General features: G+C 53.9%; 1 protein-coding gene across 1 annotated transcript in view; it reads left to right on the forward strand.

Annotated features, from left to right (window-relative positions):
- wdr81 (WD repeat domain 81) overlaps positions 1 to 19874 on the forward strand; it is a 39312-nt gene that overhangs the window by 11345 nt on the left and 8093 nt on the right. The window contains exons 3-9 of the mRNA XM_072242853.1: positions 403 to 510; positions 7404 to 7591; positions 8179 to 8360; positions 8698 to 8863; positions 14535 to 14685; positions 16207 to 16860; positions 18943 to 19088. Coding sequence (XP_072098954.1) covers positions 403 to 510; positions 7404 to 7591; positions 8179 to 8360; positions 8698 to 8863; positions 14535 to 14685; positions 16207 to 16860; positions 18943 to 19088 — 1595 coding nt within the window. The remainder of the gene's footprint in view (positions 1 to 402; positions 511 to 7403; positions 7592 to 8178; positions 8361 to 8697; positions 8864 to 14534; positions 14686 to 16206; positions 16861 to 18942; positions 19089 to 19874) is intronic.

A 19874-nucleotide genomic window follows, 5' to 3' on the forward strand; every position in this document is an offset into this window, starting at 1 on the left:
AGGGCTGTGGGATGGAAGGGAGAAATGGCCAGTTAGCCTATGAATGGGCCTGGATCAGATGCCCACCAGGGCTGGTCCCACGTGCCCAGGACGGCACTCTTGGGTGGGCTGGTGATGTAAGCGTGAACACTGGCCGTGGACGGGCACACCCTGGTGCCCGAGGAAGGGGTTGTTCCATCTGAGAGGAGGTGGGTATGGGTGATGCTGGGGGTGTAGATTTGGTTAGGGGGTGTGTGAGTGGGTAAGGGATGGGATGGGTGAAGGTATTGCCTGGTGTGAGGAGAAGGGAGGGATTCGGGGTGGGGTCTGTGAGGAGAGAGTGAGAGACGAGGTGAGATGGGGGCAGCACCTGAGCTTGGTGGGACGTCCAGCACTGATACTGTTGTCCCCTCCACCCCGCAGACACGGCCTGTAAGACAGTGAAGTGGCTGTCGGCGAAGCTGGGCCCCACCCTCAGCTCCAGGCACATTGTCCGCACCCTCTTACGCCTTCTCGTCACCTGCTACTTCGGTAAGTGATGGCATGGGGTACTCGCGGTGGGAGGGGCTGCTGCCGTGGGGGCCAGTTGGGTGGGGGAAGTGTCTGCAGACACCCTCACCTTCTCTTCTCCCACACCGCCCATGTTCGTGAGCGGACAGGACACCCCGCCTGGTGCAGGGTTGATGGAGGGGGAGTCGGCCCGTGTTCCCCACTCAGTGGACTAGCTTGTCTCTGGGTGGGCAGAGACAGTAAACGTGTCCACTTCTCTGACCAGTTAGAGCGACCTCTGCCACAGGCCACCCTAACCGAAGAGTCAGTGGTGGGACGCAGCACCAGGAGGTAGCCTCAGGGTCAGGTCTGATGGGTGGGTGTCCACCCTTCCTTTCGCTGTAGCCTCTCGCTCTCGTATTAATCCCCCCCTCTGTATTTCCTAGTCTCCCCACCCTTAACAGTCTTCATGACCTGGACCTCATCTCCCGTGTGTTCCTCCACCCTCCAGTTCAAGCACAAGTTCATCGGCACCTGTCTGTACACGTATACAGCCAAACGCAACAACATTCCCCCAGAGCCCGGAACACCACTCAACGTGTATCACACACAACACATGAAACAAAATATCACCACAAATAAGTCAATAAACTATAATTCAAAGTGCATGTGAAGTGCAGCACAGGTAAACAGTAAACAGCTCACTGTTCCAGTGACGAGACCCGGAGGTGGCAGGGTATTCATTAGTCTCACAGCCTGAGGGAAGAAGCTGTTACCCAGTCTGACAGTCCGAGTCCTGATGCTCCTGTACCTTCTGCTTGACAGTAGTGGGTTAATGAGGTTGTGGGATGGGTGGTAGGGAATCCCAACGATACCTTGGGCCCTTTGTATAAACTCTTCTGCTCTGTCTGTGAAGCTTTGATCACAGGGATAAACAGTTGTGTCACACCTCGGTGGGATTATGAATGCTTCTGGTCTTCCTGCCTGAGGAAGGACGTGGAGGGAGTACAACAGGAGCTCTCTGCTCAGCTTTCAGGGATGGCAGGTTTCCCTGTGAGGAGCAGTTGGCCAGGACACATCTCCAGGAAGTGAGGGGAGAGGGAACCTTCGTGAAATTTAAAAACTCTTCTTGCGTTTGATGGGCTGGACGCAGTGAAATGCTGTCCCTGGCTGAGAGCACCAGGACAAGGTGTGAGGATAAGGGACTGGCTGTTCAGAACAGAGGTGAGGAGAGATGTCTGCATTCAGAGGCAGGTCGCTCCTCATCAGAGCTGTGGGGGCTCAGTCAGTTGTGTGTTCGATCTACACATGATGTCTTTCTTAAGCGATCAGCCCCACTGGGGCAAACAGCAGCTCCCAGTCCTCTGTCTGGGCCAGACATCCAAGGTGTCCTTAGGTGTCGCCCATCTTCAAAGCGCCTTCCTCTCGCAGGGATGAGGTCTCTGGAGCTTCTGTTAGTGTTTCTGTAGCTCTGGGTTTTGATGGGTTGGGGTTGCTAGTTCCATGCACAACCTCCCTCCTTTTGTGGCCGGGTTTGGGGACCATCTCTGGCAGAGTTAGAAGGTCCTTCAGAAGTCAACAATCAGGCAGAAATCTTATCATCACAGCTGTTTTATGTTTATCTTAGTACAGGTCAGATAGGGTCACCTGTCTTTGAACTGAATTGACTTTATTACTTACATCCTTCATATACATCAGGAGTAAAAATCTTTATGTTCCGTTTCCGTCTAAATGTGCAATGTGTAATTTATAGTAATTTATAATAAATAGCATGTACAACAGGACAGTCAATATAACACAGAAATACAGTTGTGTCAGCATGAATTAATCAGTCTGATGGCCTGGTGGAAGAAGCTGTCCCGGAGGCTGTTGGTCCTGGCTTTTATGCTGCGGTACCGTGTCCCGGATGGTAGCAGCTGGAACAGTTTGTGGTTGGGGTGACTCAGGTCCCCAATGATCCTTCAGGCCTGTTTTACACACCTGTCACTGTAAATGTCCGGAATAGTGGGAGGTTCACATCTGGAGATGCGCTGGACTGTCCACACCATTCTCTGCAGAGTCCTGTGATTAAGGGAAGTACAGTTCCCATACCAGGCAGTGATGCAGCCAGTCAGGATGCTCTCAATTGTGCGCCTGTAGGAAGTTCTTCACCAGCAAAGGAGGTAAATAACAAAGTTCAGTCTGAACAGCGGCAGGCATCCAAGTTTCGGTGCTCCAATTCCCCGAGGAATGGTTAGCTACCACTGTCCCTTTAAAACTCAGACTGCCAGTGATTGCCTGCCACATTCCTTCAGGGAAAGTCTGTACTTAAGGGCCTCGTGCTGAGCAGTCAGTGCTCAATCATAGAGTTCCATCTCTAGTTCTACCATTTGTGGTTTTGCCTTTCGATTTAATTGCCGTCGTGTTTATTTCCAGTCTGAGTTAATTCTAGACCTTACTCTGCACAAATCCTGGTTATGTGGCCACTGATGCCAGGCAGACAATCTCTGAAGAGTATTGGTAATGGCTGGGGTCACCTGTCTTGTAAAGACACTGCCCAGAAGATGGCAACAGCAAATCACTTTGCAGAAAAATTTGCCAAAAACAATCAAGGTCACGGAAAGACCATGATCGCCCACGTCATACCATATGGCACATAACGAATGAACTCCGCACTGGGTTCTCCAACGTGCATCGCTTTCTCTTTGTAAAGAGCATATGGTGTCCTTTTATACTGCAAACCAGTCTGAAGTGAGTTCGGTAAGAAACCTGGGAGCAGGTAATGACTGAGTCACACTTTACCTTTGCAAAGAGTTAGAGATACTGTGGGATCTGTTCCTGTGCTGTCCTGTCCTACATTCTACGTGCTAATGCATTTCCAAAGCTTTCCACTGTTTTGGAGTGGACTTTACATTTCAATACGGCCACTTCTATCAGCAATTGTACAACATCCATGAATTCTTGCAGCAACTGGCCATTCTTGGTGGCAGTTCTTCCAGCTGTAAGAAATCCCCTTTGCCTCTAGAACTGTTCAGAATTGTGAACCGCACCAAAAGCTATCAGGATCTGTGTCGATGTCAGCTGCTTTCATTCTGCCATCTTACAAGTTCCATCAGTTTTGCCTGTTGTACAGAGGTACCAGGAGCCAATCTTCCTCATGCCAATATTTCAGTTCCAGAGAAAGCAACTGCCCATCAACAAGATGGTTAATGGTTCAGCTACCAGAGGAGTGAACCTGTTAGTGTGTTGATTGGCTGCCCTGTCAGCCACTGTCAGTCTCCCGGAGCCATTCAGTTCCTTAACTGGCCAAACCGGTTTGATGGGTTATGTCTCTTGACAAGAATTCCCCTTTCCCTAGCTGATTAACGTTGGGTAAATGATCTTCCTCAGATACTTTGCTGAGAGGACTCTGCTTTGTCCCTTTCCAGTAAACATATGAACAGTTTGCAAGACAAGCTTTTCACTTGATGATAATAAACCAATTCCAGTTCTTTGCACTGAGGTTGTTGTTAGGGGACCTTGGTCCAGGGGCTCCATTACACATCTGTAGAGTGAGGCGAGCATGGGTTTGCAAAGTCCAGCCCTCTTCATCCGCCTCAAAGTAGGGGCCCTGGTGAGCTCTCCTGACTGTGCAGAATGTGTTCTAGGACCGTGAGAGGTTGTGTGAGATGGAGTTTGACACTGCTTGCTGACGTTGTAAGTGACTGCACCACCTCTTTCTCAGTTGTGATAAGGCTGCAAACGTCCAATCAGTTCTGTTTTCCCTCTTGGACATTTTCTGGATTTTACCCAGGCCTTTTTACTATCAGCCGGCAGGCACCCAGCACTGATGATGCACCCTCAATGCACCTCATTCTTTTTCTTCCCCACTTAGAAAACCTCTAGTTAGAAAGTTTAGATGAGAACTCAAACCCTCAGTCTGTTGTTCAAACGTAACATCTGGAGATTCCTTCGCTCTGTCCCCTACAACAGGCAGGGTTTCCTGAAGGTCACCCATACTAATTCTACTCCTCCTTTCCGTTACGACCTGCCGGTCCAGGGCCTCTGCTGTCACAATGAGGCCACACTCACACTGGAGGAGCAAAGCCTCATATTCCATCTGGGTAGCCTCCAACCTGATAACATGAGCATCAAATTCTCTAACTTTCCATAATCCCTCCCCCTCCCCCTTTTCTCTTTTTCCATCTCCCAGTCTGGCTCCTCTCCTCGTCTGCCATGGTCTCTTCCTGGTTCCCTTTCTCTCACGGTCCACCCTCCTCTCCTTTCAGATTCCTCCTTCTTCAGCTCTTTACCTCCTTCCACCTGTTCCCTGCCAGCTTCCTTCTTCATCCTTGTCCCTCACCCAACCCCTTCTCGCTCACCCGGTCTCACTGATCATCTGCCAGCTCGTACTCCTTCTCCCCCCACCTTCTTATTCTGCCTTCCTCCCCCTTCCTTTCCAGTCCTGATGAAGGGTCTTGGTCTGAAACATTGACTGTTTGTTCCTCTCCGTAGATGCTGCCGTACCTGCTGATTCCCTCTGGCACTTTTGTGAGGTTCCATTCCCTGTTTTCCTGCAGTAGGTTACTTCTGTAGTTGGCCGAGACCCTGATTCTCCTCCCCACTGTGTGTGTGTAGGTTTAGAACAATTGTTCACTGACTGGAAGGCAGTGATGCTCACCATGACTCCCCAGCTTCAAGGACATCTTGGCTGCACAGGATCAGGAAAGGCTGCAAACTCAGACAGCTCCACTGTGGACACCAGCCTCCCCAGCATCCAGGACACCTTCCAAAGACGATGCTTCAAAAAGTCCATCATTGAGGACCCCCATCACCCAGGGCATGTCCTTTTCTTATTGGAGCCTGAAGACGCACACTCAACGATTCAGGAACAGCTTCTTCCCCTCTGCCATCCGATTTCTGAATGGACATTGAACCCAAGAACACTATTTTTTGTCTATATATAAGATAGTAATTACATTTTTTACCTGTACTGTAATGTACCGCTGCTGCAAGGACAAGAAGTTTCAGGGCATACGCCGGTGATATTAAATCTGATTCTGATTATTGGGGGCCGAGGGCCTGAATCTATAGCCTGAGAAAACAGATTCTACGATGGACTGTGCGCAGCGACTACATCACACTGAATTGTTAAATTAATACACAACGCGTAGCCAAACAGTACTGCTTAATAAAGCAGAGCAGAGTGCAGTGAGGCAGGAACAGGACGCTTCTCTGACATTGAGGAAAGCCTTGCTCACTGACATTTCCTGTCACATCCTGGGTTATTTCTGTCCTTTACTCCTGTTCAGGACACCAAGTTGTTGGATGTGGAGGTGATGATGCCCAGAAGAATGAGGTGAGAATGATTTTCCTACTGCAAACTAGTCTGAAGTGGGTTAGATCAGCCTGTGAACTTCAGCTCAGCAAAGAAACTACAGGTGTACAAGAACCATAAACACAAGAGATCCTGCAGAAGCTGGAAACCCTCAGCAACACACACAAACTGCTGGAGTAACTCAGCAGGTCAGGCAGTGACTGTGGAGAGGAAAGGAGGCAGGGAATGGAGGGATACGGAATTTGTGTGCACGGGCAGTCCGTGCATTCCCAAGTCCCACGGTCCACTTCAGTGAACTTTCTCAACATCTTTGATTTTCTATCCGCTGTTCCACTTCCTGGTTGAGTTCATCTGGGCCTGGCCCAGAATCTCAGCACAATGTTCAATGGAATGATTACTTACAGGGAACAGGAACACATCCGCATTTGGATGATAGAATCAGGCACTCAGTGTCTGGCCCCGGGAGTGTGTGATGGGACACTAGAGAGAGTTTCACTCTGTGTCTGACCCCGGGAGTGTGTGATGGGACACTAGAGAGAGTTTCACTCAGTGTCTGGCCCCGGGAGTGTGTGATGGGACACTAGAGAGAGTTTCACTCAGTGTCTGGCCCTGGGAGTGTGTGATGGGACACTAGAGAGAGTTTCACTCTGTGTCTGACCCCGGGAGTGTGTGATGGGACACTAGAGAGAGTTTCACTGTGTCTGACCCCGGGAGTGTGTGATGGGACGCTAGAGAGAGTTTCACTCTGTGTCTGACCCCGGGAGTGTGTGATGGGATAGTGCGGAGGGAGTTTCACTCTGTGTCTGACCCCGGGAGTGTGTGATGGGACGGTGAGGAGGGAGTTTCACTCTGTGTCTGACCCCGGGAGTGTGTGATGGGACGGTTTGGAGGAGATTCACTCTGTGTCTGACCCCAGGAGTGTGTGATGGGACGGTGTGGAGGAAGTTTCACGCTGTGTCTGACCACGGAAGTGTGTGATGGGACGGTGAGGAGGGAGATTCACTCTGTGTCTGACCCCGGGAGTATGTGATGGGACGGTGTGGAGAGAGTTTCACTCCGTGTCTGACCCCGGGAGTGTGTGATGGGACGGTGTGGAGGGTGTTTCACTCTGTCTGACCCCGGGAGTGTGTGATGGGACGGTGAGGAGGGAGATTCACTCTGTGTCTGACCCCGGGAGTATGTGATGGGACGGTGTGGAGAGAGTTTCACTCCGTGTCTGACCCCGGGAGTGTGTGATGGGAAGGTGTGGAGGGTGTTTCACTCTGTCTGACCCCGGGAGTGTGTGATGGGACGGTGTGGAGGAGATTCACTCTGTGTCTGACCACGGGAGTGTGTGATGGGACGGTGAGGAGGGAGATTCACTCTGTGTCTGACCCCGGGAGTGTGTGATGGGACGATGTGGAGGGAGTTTCACTCCGTGTCTGACCTCGGGAGTGTGTGATGGGACAGTGTGGAGGGAGCTTCGCTCTGTGTCTGACCCCGGGAGTGTGTGATGGGACGGTGTGGAGGGAGTTTCACTCTGTCTGACCCCGGGAGTGTGTGATGGGACAGTGTGGAGGGAGCTTCACTCTGTGTCTGACCCCGGGAGCGTGTGATGGGACCGTGAGGAGGGAGTTTCACTCTGTGTCTGACCCCTCAGGTGTGGAGAAGCAGCAGTTTGTGGTGAGCGGTGAAGAGGATGTGCCATGTGTGGGCAGTGTCTACAAGCAGCAGATGGTACTGGGTGACGTGGTGGCGCGGCCTGTGTTGGATTGCCTGGTCCACGTGTCTCAGCTGTATGGGGAGCCTGTACTCACCTACCAGTGCCTGCCCTACGTCGCCTACCTGGTAAGCGCGCTCCAGGCGTCATCCCGATCCTGCAATGGGGTGGGGGCGTTTGGTCTGGCTCCTTCTGGCAGAAGTGACCAGGGAGAATGGTGGGTTTCGAGGGCCCGGTCACGTGAGGTTGGCCTGTTGTCCCCTCCCTCTCTCATTTATATTTCTGGTCGAAGGACTCACCAGTCCCTGCACCCAGAAAATTGGTGATGGGGAGCAGGAATGTGTGCATTTGGGTGGCAGGATACCATTGAGATGCAGCCCAGGCCCTTTAGCCCAACTCATCTGTACTGACCACCCAGTTGCACTGATCCCATGGTGTCAGACTAAGGAAGGGGTGGTCTTGTCACGGGCTGAGGCTGCAATGTCCTCTCTGCTGCAGAGGGAGGGAGGGCAGCTGAGGGACATGACGCATGGTACGTGCTGGGGGATGGAAACCATGGAAACGAGCCGGGAGCCGACCGGCTGAACCTATGATGGGATGGGATGGGGTCCCGGATTGTGTGACCGTCCCTGAGCCAGCAGAGTGGACACAGCTAAGGTCGGTGTGGAGGGAATGGTACTGGCTGCACTCTGACCCCGTAGGTTGTGTCCCACAGGTTGCCCCTAGCAACAGCCGGCGGCTGAACAGTCGGAAGGAGGCAGGGCTGTTGGCAGCAGTGGTCCTGATGCATAAGATCATTGTCTACCTATCGGACACCACGCTGATGGACATCTTGCCCAAGATTAACCAGGACCTGCTGCTACCTGTGCTGGACGTGCTCATCTCACCCCTTGCCAGGTGAGTCCATCCTGGCCCCACCCCTTCGCCAGGTGAGTCCGGCCTGGCCCCACCCCTTCGCCAGGTGAGTCCGGCCGGGCCCCACCTCTTCGCCAGGTGAGGGTCTTGCATGTGGGTCACTGTCTCTGTGTGGGTGGTGGGTTTTGTGTACCGGTCACTGTCTCTGTGTGGGTGGTGGAGACTGTGTACCGGTCACAGTCTCTGTGTGGGTGGTGGAGACTGTACCGGTCACAGTCTCTGTGTGGGTGGTGGAGACTGTGTACTGGTCACTGTCTCTGTGTGGGTGAACAGACTATCCTGGGCTCTGGCTGTGTTGCTGACGGTACGAGTGTCTCAGTTTCCCAGGTGGGGCACAGACTCGCTCGGTGTTGGGGGTGAAGACCCTCGGGCTACTTGCTCTGGTGTGCTTGCGCATTGGCCAGGAGATGGTGATGCAGCACATGACCGAGATGTTGGGCCGATTCTTACAGGGATTCTCCGTTGTGCCTGAGCTGCGGGAGAAGGTGAGTGCAGGGGAAGTGGGCGAGGCGAGGCACGACTGGGGGCAAGGAGCTCCAGTTTGACAGTCCCACTCAGTCACACCCTGAGGGAGGGTCACACTGTGGGGGGTGGTACTGAGGGAGGGTCACACTGTGGGAGGGGTGGTACCGAGGGAGGGTCACACTGTGGGGGGGGGGTGGTACTGAGGGAGAGTCACACTGTGGGAGGGGTGGTACTGAGGGAGGGTCACACTGTGAGGGGGTGGTACTGAGGGAGCATCACACTGTGGGAGGGGTGGTACTGAGGAGGTGGTCACACTGTGGGAGGGGTGGTACCGAGGGAGGGTCACACTGTGGGAGGGGTGGTACCGAGGGAGGGTCACACTGTGGGAGGGGTGGTACTGAGGGCGGGTCACACTGTGGGAGGGGTGGTACTGAGGGAGGGTCACACTGTGGGAAGGGTGGTACTGAGGGAGGGTCACACTGTGAGGGGGTGGTACTGAGGGAGCGTCACACTGTGGGAGGGGTGGTACTGAGGAGGTGGTCACACTGTGGGAGGGGTGGTACCGAGGGAGGGTCACACTGTGGGAGGGGTGGTACCGAGGGAGGGTCACACTGTGGGAAGGGTGGTACTGAGGGAGGGTCACACTGTGAGGGGGTGGTACTGAGGGAGCGTCACACTGTGGGAGGGGTGGTACTGAGGAGGTGGTCACACTGTGGGAGGGGTGGTACCGAGGGAGGGTCACACTGTGGGAGGGGTGGTACCGAGGGAGGGTCACACTGTGGGAAGGGTGGTACCGAGGGAGGGTCACACTGTGGGAAGGGTGGTACTGAGGGAGCGTCACACTGTGGGAGGGGTGGTACTGAGGGAGGGTCACACTGTGGGAGGGGTGGTACTGAGGAGGTGGTCACACTGTGGGAGGGGTGGTACCGAGGGGGGGGGTCGCACTGTGGGAGGGGTGGTACCGAGGGGGGGTCGCACTGTGGGAGGGGTGGTACCGAGGGGGGGGGTCACTCTGTGGGAGGGGTGGTGTCACACTGTGGGGGGGGGGTGGTACTGAGGGCGGGTCGCACTGTGGGAGGGGTGGTACTGAGGGAGGGTCACACTGTGGGAGGGGTGGTACTGAGGGAGGGTCACACTGTGGGGGGGTGGTACTGAGGGAGCATCGCACTGTGGGAGGGGCTGTGAGGGAGCATCACACTGTGGGAGGGCTGGTACTGAGGGAGGGTCACACTGTGGGAGGGGTGGTACTGAAGGAGCATCGCACTGTGGGAAGGGTGGTACTGAGGGAGGGTCACACTGTGGGAGGGGTGGTACCGAGGGAGAGTCACACTGTGGGAGGGGTGGTACCGAGGGAGGGTCACACTGTGGGAGGGGTGGTACCGTGGGAGGATCACACTGTGGGAGGGGTGGTACCGAGGGAGGGTCACACTGTGGGAGAGGTGGTACTGAGGGAGAGTCACACTGTGGGAGGGGTGGTACTGAGGGAGGGTCACACTGTGGGAGGGGTGGTACTGAGGGAGGGTCACACTGTGGGAGGGGTGGTACTGAGGGAGGGTCACACTGTGGGAAGGGTGTTTCTGAGGGAGGGTCACACTGTGGGAGGGGTGGTACTGAGGGAGCGTCACACTGTGGGAGGGGTGGTACTGAGGGGGGTCACACTGTGGGAGGGGTGGTACTGAGGGAGGGTCACACTGGGGGGGTGGTACTGAGGGAGCATCGCACTGTGGGAGGGGTGGTACTGAGGGAGGGTCACACTGTGGGAGGGGTGGTACTGAGGAGGTGGTCACACTGTGGGAGGGGTGGTACCGAGGGAGGGTCACACTGTGGGAGGGGTGGTACTGAGGTGTGCCCTCGCAGCTGGTGAGCGGCGCCACTGCAGAGGGACGGTGTGGAGAGGCAGGCTTCCCTCAGCTGAGTGTACACTTGGAGCACGTATTCCCCGGGGAAAGGCAAAGTCCTGGAGAATGTGGATCGCCTGTGGGTACAGCGTCACCGGTCCGATTAGTTTCCCAGATTGTTGCCTCAGTCGAGGCTAAGTGCCCTGCTGAGGGGCATCTTGTCCACAAGGGGAACCACGTAGCCTGGGATCACCATCCTGAGTAGCTAATCACAGGGACTGTGTCCCAGGACGTGAGGAAGTTGGGGACTCTCCTCGTGCTGGTTCCAAGGAGGGTGACAAGGGTGTGGAGATGGGCACAACCCAGCCGGCTCGTGCTCTGGCTGTGGGACGGGTCCTGGATCCAGAGGTGGCGGGTGCTCCCTCTGCCATTGGTCCTGGGGATGGGGTAGTGCCCGTGGAAGACCAGAAGGTGTTTCGAAAGCTGAAAGGTCTGAAGGTGGATCGGTCACCTGGATCAGGTTGTCTACATACCGTGGTTCTGAATGACGTGGCTCAAGAGAATTTTGGAGGCATTAGCAATGATTTTTTTACATGAATCATGAGGTTCTAGAATGGTTCTCGACTGGAAAATTGCACGTCACTCCACTCTTCAAGAAGAGAGGGGAGCAGAAGAAAGGAAATCATAGGCTAGTTAGCCTGACTTCAGTGGTTGGAAAGATGTTGGAGTCCATTATTTAGGATGAGGTTTTGGGGTACTTGGAGGCACATGATAAAATGAGCCAAAGTCAGCATGGTTTCCTCAAGGGAATATCTTGCTTGACAAATCTGTTGGAATTCTTTGACAAAATAACAGGCCAGATAGACGGTGGATGTTGTTCACTTGGATTTTCAGAAGGCCTTTGATGTGGCTGCTTAACATGATACGAGCCCATGGTATAAGAGGGAAAATAGTTGCATAGATAGAGCATTGGCTGATTGTCAGGAGGCAAAAAGTGGGAATGAAAGGAGCCTTTTCTGTTTGGCTGCTGGTGACTACTGGTGTTCCGCAGGGGTCGATGTTAGGACTACTTCCTTTCACATTATATGTCATGATTTGGATGAAGGAATTGTTGGCTTAGTGGCCAAGTTTGCAGGTGATATGAAAATAGGTGGAGGGGCAGGTAGTTCTGAGGAAGTAGAGAGGCTACAGAAGGACTTAGACAGATTAGGAGAATGGGCAAAGAAATAGCAGATGGAATACAGTGTTGGGAAGTGTATGGTGATGCACTTTTGCGGGTGGAATGAAGGTGTGGACTATTTTCCAAATGGGGAGAAAATCTAAAAATCTGAGGTGCAAAAGGACATGGGAATCCTTGTGCAAGAATCTTAAAGGTTAACTTGCAGGTTGAGTTAGTGGTAAGTAAGGCAAATGCAAAGTTAGCATTCATTTCAAGAGGACTAGAATACAAAAGCAAGGATGTGAAGCTGAGGCTATATAAAGCATTGGTCAGACTGTACTTGGATCATTGTGAGCAATTTTAGGTCCCTATCGAAGAGAAGGTATGCTGGGATTGGAGAAGGTACGGAAGAGGTTGACAAGAATGATTCTGGGAAAGAAAGGGTTAACCTATGAGGAGCGTAGGATGGCTCTGTCCCTGTACTCACTGGAGTTTAGAAGGATGGGGGGGATCTCATGAAAGACCTGGATAGAGTGGGTGTGGAGAGGATGTTTCCTGTACTGGGGGAGCTCAGGACCAGGGGGCTCAGCCTCAGAACAGAGGGACGTCCATTTAGAACAGAGATGTGGAGGAGCTTCTTTAGCCAGAGGCTGGTGAATCTGTGGAATTCGTTGCCACGGACGGCTGTGGAGGCCAAGTCATTGGGTAGATTTAAGGTGGAGCTTGGTAGGTTCTTTATTTTTCAGGATGTTGAAGATTACAGAGAGAGGGCACGAATATAGAGTTGGCAGGGATAATAAATCAGCCATGATGGAATGGCAGAGCTGACTTGATGGGCCAAATGCCCTCATTCAGCTCCTATGTTAAATGGTCCATGGAACATTACAGCACAGTTCAGGCCCTTCAGCCCACAATCTTGTGCTGACTTTTTAACTTACTCCAAGTCCGATCTAACCCTTCCCTCCCAAATAGCCCTTTTTTCCATCATCCATGGTCCTATCTAAGAGTCTCTTAAATGCCCCTAAATTCCACCACCCCTGGCAACATGTTCTACGCACCCTCCACTGTCTGTGTAAAAATCCTACCTCCGACACCTCCCCCTGTACTTAGCTCCAACGCCTTAAAATGATGTCCCCTGGTATTAGACATTTCTGTCCTGGGGGGAAAAATCTCTGGCAGTCCACTCGATCTACGCCTCTTATCATCTTGTACACCTCCAACAAGTTACCTCTTATTCTCCTCTCCAAAGAGAAAAACCCTGGCTCGCTCAACCTGTCCTCATAAACCACCCTCTCTAATCCAGGCAGCATCCTGGTGAATCTCCTCTGCACCCTCTCTAATCCAGGCAGCATCCTGGTGAATCTCCTCTGCACCCTCTCCAATCAGGCAGCATCCTGGTGAATCTCCTCTGCACCCTCTCTAATCCAGGCAGCATCCTGGTGAATCTCCTCTGCACCCTCTCTAATCCAGGCAGCATCCTGGTGAATCTCCTCTGCACCCTCTCCAATCAGGCAGCATCCTGGTGAATCTCCTCTGCACCCTCTCTAATCCAGGCAGCATCATGGTAAATCTCCTCTGCACCCTCTCTAATCCAGGCAGCATCCTGGTGAATCTCCTCTGCACCCTCTCCAATCAGGCAGCATCCTGGTAGATCTCCTCTGCACCCTCTCTAATCCAGGCAGCATCATGGTAAATCTCCTCTGCACCCTCTCTAATCCAGGCAGCATCCTGGTAAATCTCCTCTGCACCCTCTCTAATCCAGGCAGCATCCTGGTGAATCTCCTCTGCACCCTCTCCAATCCAGGCAGCATCATGGTAAATCTCCTCTGCACCCTCTCTAATCCAGGCAGCATCCTGGTAAATCTCCTCTGCACCCTCTCTAATCCAGGCAGCATCCTGGTGAACCTCCTCTGCACCCTCTCCAATCAGGCAGCATCCTGGTGAATCTCCTCTGCACCCTCTCTAATCCAGGCACATCCTGGTGAACCTCCTCTGCACCCTCTCCAATCAGGCAGCATCCTGGTGAATCTCCTCTGCACCCTCTCTAATCCAGGCACATCCTGGTGAACCTCCTCTGCACCCTCTCCAATCAGGCAGCATCCTGGTGAATCTCCTCTGCACCCTCTCCAATCTAGGCAGCATCCTGGTAAATCTCCTCTGCACCCTCTCTAATCCAGGCACATCCTGGTGAATCTCCTCTGCACCCTCTCTAATCCAGGCAGCATCATGGTAAATCTCCTCTGCACCCTATCTAATCCAGGCAGCATCCTGGTAAATCTCCTCTGCACCCTCTCTAATCCAGGCAGCATCATGGTAAATCTCCTCTGCACCCTCTCTAATCCAGGCAGCATCCTGGTGAATCTCCTCTGCACCCTCTCCAATCCAGGCAGCATCCTGGTAAATCTCCTCTGCACCCTCTCTAATCCAGGCAGCATCCTGGTGAATCTCCTCTGCACCCTCTCCAATCAGGCAGCATCCTGGTAGATCTCCTCTGCACCCTCTCTAATCCAGGCAGCATCATGGTAAATCTCCTCTGCACCCTCTCTAATCCAGGCAGCATCCTGGTGAATCTCCTCTGCACCCTCTCTAATCCAGGCACATCCTGGTGAATCTCCTCTGCACCCTCTCTAATCCAGGCACATCCTGGTGAATCTCTGCTGGTGACCTTGCTGAGTTTTGTGCTGTTCCCTGCAGTTGGGGCTGAGCGCAGATGCCCAGGACTGGACAGGAGTGTCCGAGACAGAGCTTGGAGGAGGCTGGGATCTTGCTGCCCTCGAGGAGCTTGAGGAGGCGTTCAGCCCGGAGATGGCCTACTCTGCCTACGTCCTCTTCAACTGTCTGATCGGTAGGGTGCTGGGAGAGTCTTGGTTGGAGAGCTGGGGAAGAATGGTTGCAGGATAGGAGAGGGTAATGGTGGGCCCCCTCAGTGAGATGCGTGGGGGAGTGGGGGGAGGGATTAAATAAGAGCAAGGGTGTAATGCTGAGAGTTTAGAAGGCATTGATCAGACCCCATTGGGTGTATTGTGGTCAGTTATGGACACCATATGGAAAGGATGAGCTGGCATTTGAGAGTGTCCAGTGGAGGTTCATGGGAATGATTCTAGGAATGAAAAGGTTAATGTATGAGGTGCGTTTCATAACTCTGGACCTGTATTCACTGGAGTTCAGAACAATGAGGGAGATCTCATTGAAACCTATTGGAGATTGAAAGGCCTGGAAAGAGTGGATGTGGAGAGGATGTTTCCTATAGTGGGAGAGTCTAGGACCAGAGGACACAGATAGAGTGGGTGTGGAGAGGATGTTTCCTGTAGTGGGAGAGTCTAGGACCAGAGGACACAGATAGAGTGGATGTGGAGAGGATGTTTCCTGTAGTGGGAGAGTCTAGGACCAGAGGGCACAGATAGAGTGGGTGTGGAGAGGATGTTTCCTATAGTGGGAGAGTCTAGGACCAGAGGACACAGATAGAGTGGGTGTGGAGAGGATGTTTCCTGTAGTGGGAGAGTCTAGGACCAGAGGACACAGATAGAGTGGATGTGGAGAGGATGTTTCCTGTAGTGGGAGAGTCTAGGACCAGAGGACACAGATAGAGTGGATGTGGAGAGGATGTTTCCTGTAGTGGGAGAGTCTAGGACTAGAGGACACAGACTCAGAATATAAGGATGCCCCTTTAGAACAGAGAGGAGGAGGAATTTTCGTAGCCCGAGGGTGGTGAATCTGTGGAATTCATTGCCACAATGGCTGTGGACACCATGTCATTGGGTACATTTAAAGTAGGTGTGAGTGGTCCCTGCCTGCTCCTGGATCAATGTGGCCGGTACTTGTTCTGGGTCAGTGTGGGTGGTAGCTGTCCTGTCCTGGGTTTGTGTGGGCGGGATCTGTTGTGTCCTGTTTTCTCAGCCTTAGAATAGAAGGATATCCCTTTAGAAAAGAGGTGAGGAAGAGTTTCTTTCGCCAGAGGGTGTTGAGTGAGTGGGATTCATTTCCAGAGATGGCGGTGGAGGGGAAGACATTGGTATGTTTAAAGCGGAGTTTGATATGTCCTTGATGAGGCAGGGTTTTTAAAGGGGAGACGGCAGGAGAGTGGGTCGAGAGGGAAAATACATCAACCGTGATGGGATGACAGAGCATCAATGGGCCGATTGGCCTAATTCTGCTCTTATATCCGATGGTAGAGAGCAGGGTGAGAGGGTCATGTTGAACTGGGTGGCAGGCTGGGGAAGGGAAGATTGAAGTATTGGGGGGGGGAGAGGAGTCTGTGTTCCCATTGGGTGGGGTCAAGTGGGTGTTGGGTTGGAAGGATTGGGCAGTGTTGTGGCATGGAGGTGGTCTTACCCCTGAACTAACCCTGCCCTTTGCTCTACTGCAGGAGACAGCCCCTCTCAGCAGCCGCGGTGGGATGACAGGTGGGTGCGTGCCCTTGCTGCCCGCTACCAGGAGGAGGTCAGCGCCTGCCCCACCCCACCCTCGCCGGACGCCAGCCAGTCCCCTTTGTGGTGGGGTGCGGGAGCTGAAGATGGGCAGAGCGGCATCTTCGGCAGCGGCGTTGTGGGCAACCGGATTGAGGTGGCGTGGGGTTCCGCAGGCTGGCCGGGAGCAGGGGTGGCTTCGGGGTCACGAGCGGCCCCTCCCCACGAGCCTGGCGGCCTGAAACAGGAGCTGGTTCGGAGCGGCCGCTGGCTGGACGGCAACTGGCTGGCGCACTGGCAATACGAGGTGGGCCGGGCGCACCAAGACCACCGCTGCCACTTCCATCAGATCCCCCTGCAGTGTTTCCGCGGTCACACCAGTGCCGTTCGTGCTCTCTGCCCCCTCCCCGCTGAAGACTTCTTCCTGAGCGCTGGTCGCGACCGGACCGTGCGCCTGTGGCCCCTCTACAACCGGGGGGATGGGAACGACGCCATGGGCCCCCGCCTCACCTATGCCCAGCACCGCCGCCCCGTCTTCGCAACACAACATCTGGACACCCTACAGCAAGTGGCCAGCTGTGATGGAACCATCCACATCTGGGACCCTTTCACAGGTGAGACCCCCCCATCTGGAGAGGGGGTGGGGGGTAGGGTAACTGACAATCCACATCTGGGACCCTTTCACAGGTGAGACCCCCCATCTGGGGAGGGGGTGGGATGAGGTAATTGGACTATCCATATCTGGGACCGTTTCACAGGTGAGACCCTGGCCTGGGGAGGGGGTGCGGATGAGGTAATTGGACTATCCACAACTGAGACTGTTTCACCAGTGAGACCCCCCCCATCTGGGGAGGGAGTGTGGAATAGGGTAACTGATAATCCACATCGGGGACCCTTTCACAGATGAGACCCCCCATCTGGGGAGGGGATGTGGGATGGGGTAATTGGACTATCCACATCTAGGACTGTTTCACAAGTGAGACCCCTGGCCTGGGGAGGGGGTCAGGCAGGAGCAGGCCTTTCAGACCAATCTCTGTTCTTTTGCCCCATGTTCCTCGATGTCACCCCCCCCCCCCCCGCCCCAGAACCCCCAGAGTCTCTTTGACACCATGTTATGCTGGATTTCGGGCTGTAGTAGACAGCATGAAAGGCTGTCATGGCTTACAGAGGGCTCTAGACCAGCTGGAAAAATGGACTGAAAAATGGCAAGTGGAACTTAATGCAGACAAATGTGAAGTGTTGCATTTCAGTAGGGCCAACCAGGGTAGGTCTTACACAGTGAGTGGTAGGGCACTGAGGAGTGTGGTAGAACAAAGGGATCGGAGAATACAGATCCGTAATTTTTTGAAAGTGGAGTCACAGGTAGATAGGTTCATAAAGAAAGCTTTTGGTACATTGGCCTTCATAAATCAATGTATTGAGTACAAGAGTTGGGATGTTCTTTTGAAATTATATAAGACGTTGGTGAGGCCCAATTTGGATTATTGTGCCGATTTTGGTCACCTACCTACAGGAAAGATATCAATAAGATTGAAAGAGTGCAGAGAAAATAGAAAAGGATGTTACCAGTCTGGAGGAACTGAATTAAAAGGGAAGATTGAATAGGTTGGGACTTCATAAAAGATTGAGGGGAGATTTGATAGAGGTACACAAAATTATGAGGGGTATAGACAGGGTAAATGCATGCAGGTTTTTTTCCACTCAGGTTGGGTGGGACTACAACCAGAGGTCGTGGGTAAGGGTGAAAGGTGAAAAGTTTGGGGGAACATGACGAGAAACTTCTTCACTCAGAGGGTCATGCCAGCTCAAGGGGTGGTGGCGAGCTCGGTTTCAATGTTTAAGCAAAGTTTGGATAGGTATAGAGGGCTTGGGTCCTGGTGCAGATCAATGGGACTAGGCAGTTTAAATGCTTTTGGCATGGACTAGATGGGCCAAAGGGCCTGTTTCTGTGCTGTACTTCACTTCACTTTGACTCTACCTGTAGAGTGAAGTGGAGAAAAGAGGTCCAGAGGAGCAGAGGTCCCCACAGCCTGAAAGGACTTTGTTGTAATGGATGTGCAGAAGGTAGGAGAAGATTCCCACCTTCTCCACGTGGAGAGATTAGCAGTGGAAAGGGTGAGCAGTTACAATTCCCTGGGCGTCAACATGTCTAAAGATCTATCCTGGGCCCAACATATTGATGTAGTTAAAAAGGACTCGTGACAGTGTCTGTATTTCATCAGGAATTTGAAGAGACTTGGTATGTCACCAAAGACACTTGCAAAATTTCTAAAGTGTACAAAAAAGTGACTGGGGTCCCCTTACCTACGCATCCCCTTACCTTCAACGTATACCCACTAGTGTCAAACCTGCTCACCCTGGGGGACTGAACCTTGCTGGGGCAGCCCCACCCCGGGAGCTCACGGTGAGGAGACACCTGGTGGGAGAGCCTTGCGTACCTGCGGGGGGGGGGGTAACACCCGTAACGGGGGCCACCCAGTGGGCTGGGAGCTATGGGGTGGCGGGGTAGGGGGGAGAGTGGTCACCACCCCCACATCTTCCTTTGTTGGGGTGGGGCAGTCACCAGGCCTGCCACCCCACCCCCTGCAGATCGGTGATCTCACCAATTCCCAATCCAACACCAGTGTCTCCCCCTCCCACCTTGTCCCGCAGTCGTTTCCACTCCCCCCCCTGGCTCTGACACTTGTGTTTTCCAGGAAAGTCGATCCGGGTATTCGATGGTTTTGATTCTCGGAATCCGATCACAGCTCTGACAGCCATGCCCTCCCCTCACTGCAGCCTCCTGGTGGGAACGTCAGACTCTGTGCTTCACTTCATCGACCCCCGCAAACCCGGACTGCAGGTGGTACCGAGGGAGGGGCACACTGTGGGAGGGGTGGTACTGAGGGAGGGTCACACTGTGGGAGGGGTGGTACCGAGGGAGAGTCACACTGTGGGAGGGGTGGTACTGAGGGAGGGTCACACTGTGGGGGATGGTACTGAGGGAGGGTCACACTGTGGGAGGGGTGGTACTGAGGGAGGGTCACACTGTGGGAGGGGTGGTACCGAGGGAGAGTCACACTGTGGGAGGGGTGGTACTGAGGGAGGGTCACACTGTGGGGGATGGTACTGAGGGAGGGTCACACTGTGGGAGGGGTGGTACTGAGGGAGGGGTCACACTGTGGAAGGGGTGGTACTGAGGGAGGGTCACACCGTGGGGGGGTGGTACTGAGGGAGGGGCACACTGTGGGGGGGGTGGTACCGAGGGAGGGTCACACTGTGGGAGGGGTGGTACCGAGGGAGGGTCACACTGTGAGTGGTGGTACTGAGGGAGGGTCACACTGTGGGAGGGGTGGTACCGAAGGGGGGTCACACCGTGGGGAGGGTGGTATTGAGGGAGGGTCACACTTTGGGGGGGGGTGATACTGAGGGAGGGTCATGCCATGGGTGGGGGTGGTACCGAGGGAGGGTCACACTGTGGGGGGGTGGTACCGGGGGAGGGTCACCCTGTGGGAGGGGTGGTACCGAGGGAGGGTCACGCCGTGGGAGGGGTGGTACCGAGGGAGGGTCACACTGTGGGGGTGTGTTCGTGTCCGGCTGTCCTTGGAGAGGGAGCATGCTGTCACGTTGGGTACAATGGGGAATTTCC

The sequence above is a fragment of the Mobula birostris genome, chromosome 25 (genome assembly GCF_030028105.1).
Source record: "Mobula birostris isolate sMobBir1 chromosome 25, sMobBir1.hap1, whole genome shotgun sequence".
Lineage (NCBI taxonomy): Eukaryota > Metazoa > Chordata > Chondrichthyes > Myliobatiformes > Myliobatidae > Mobula > Mobula birostris.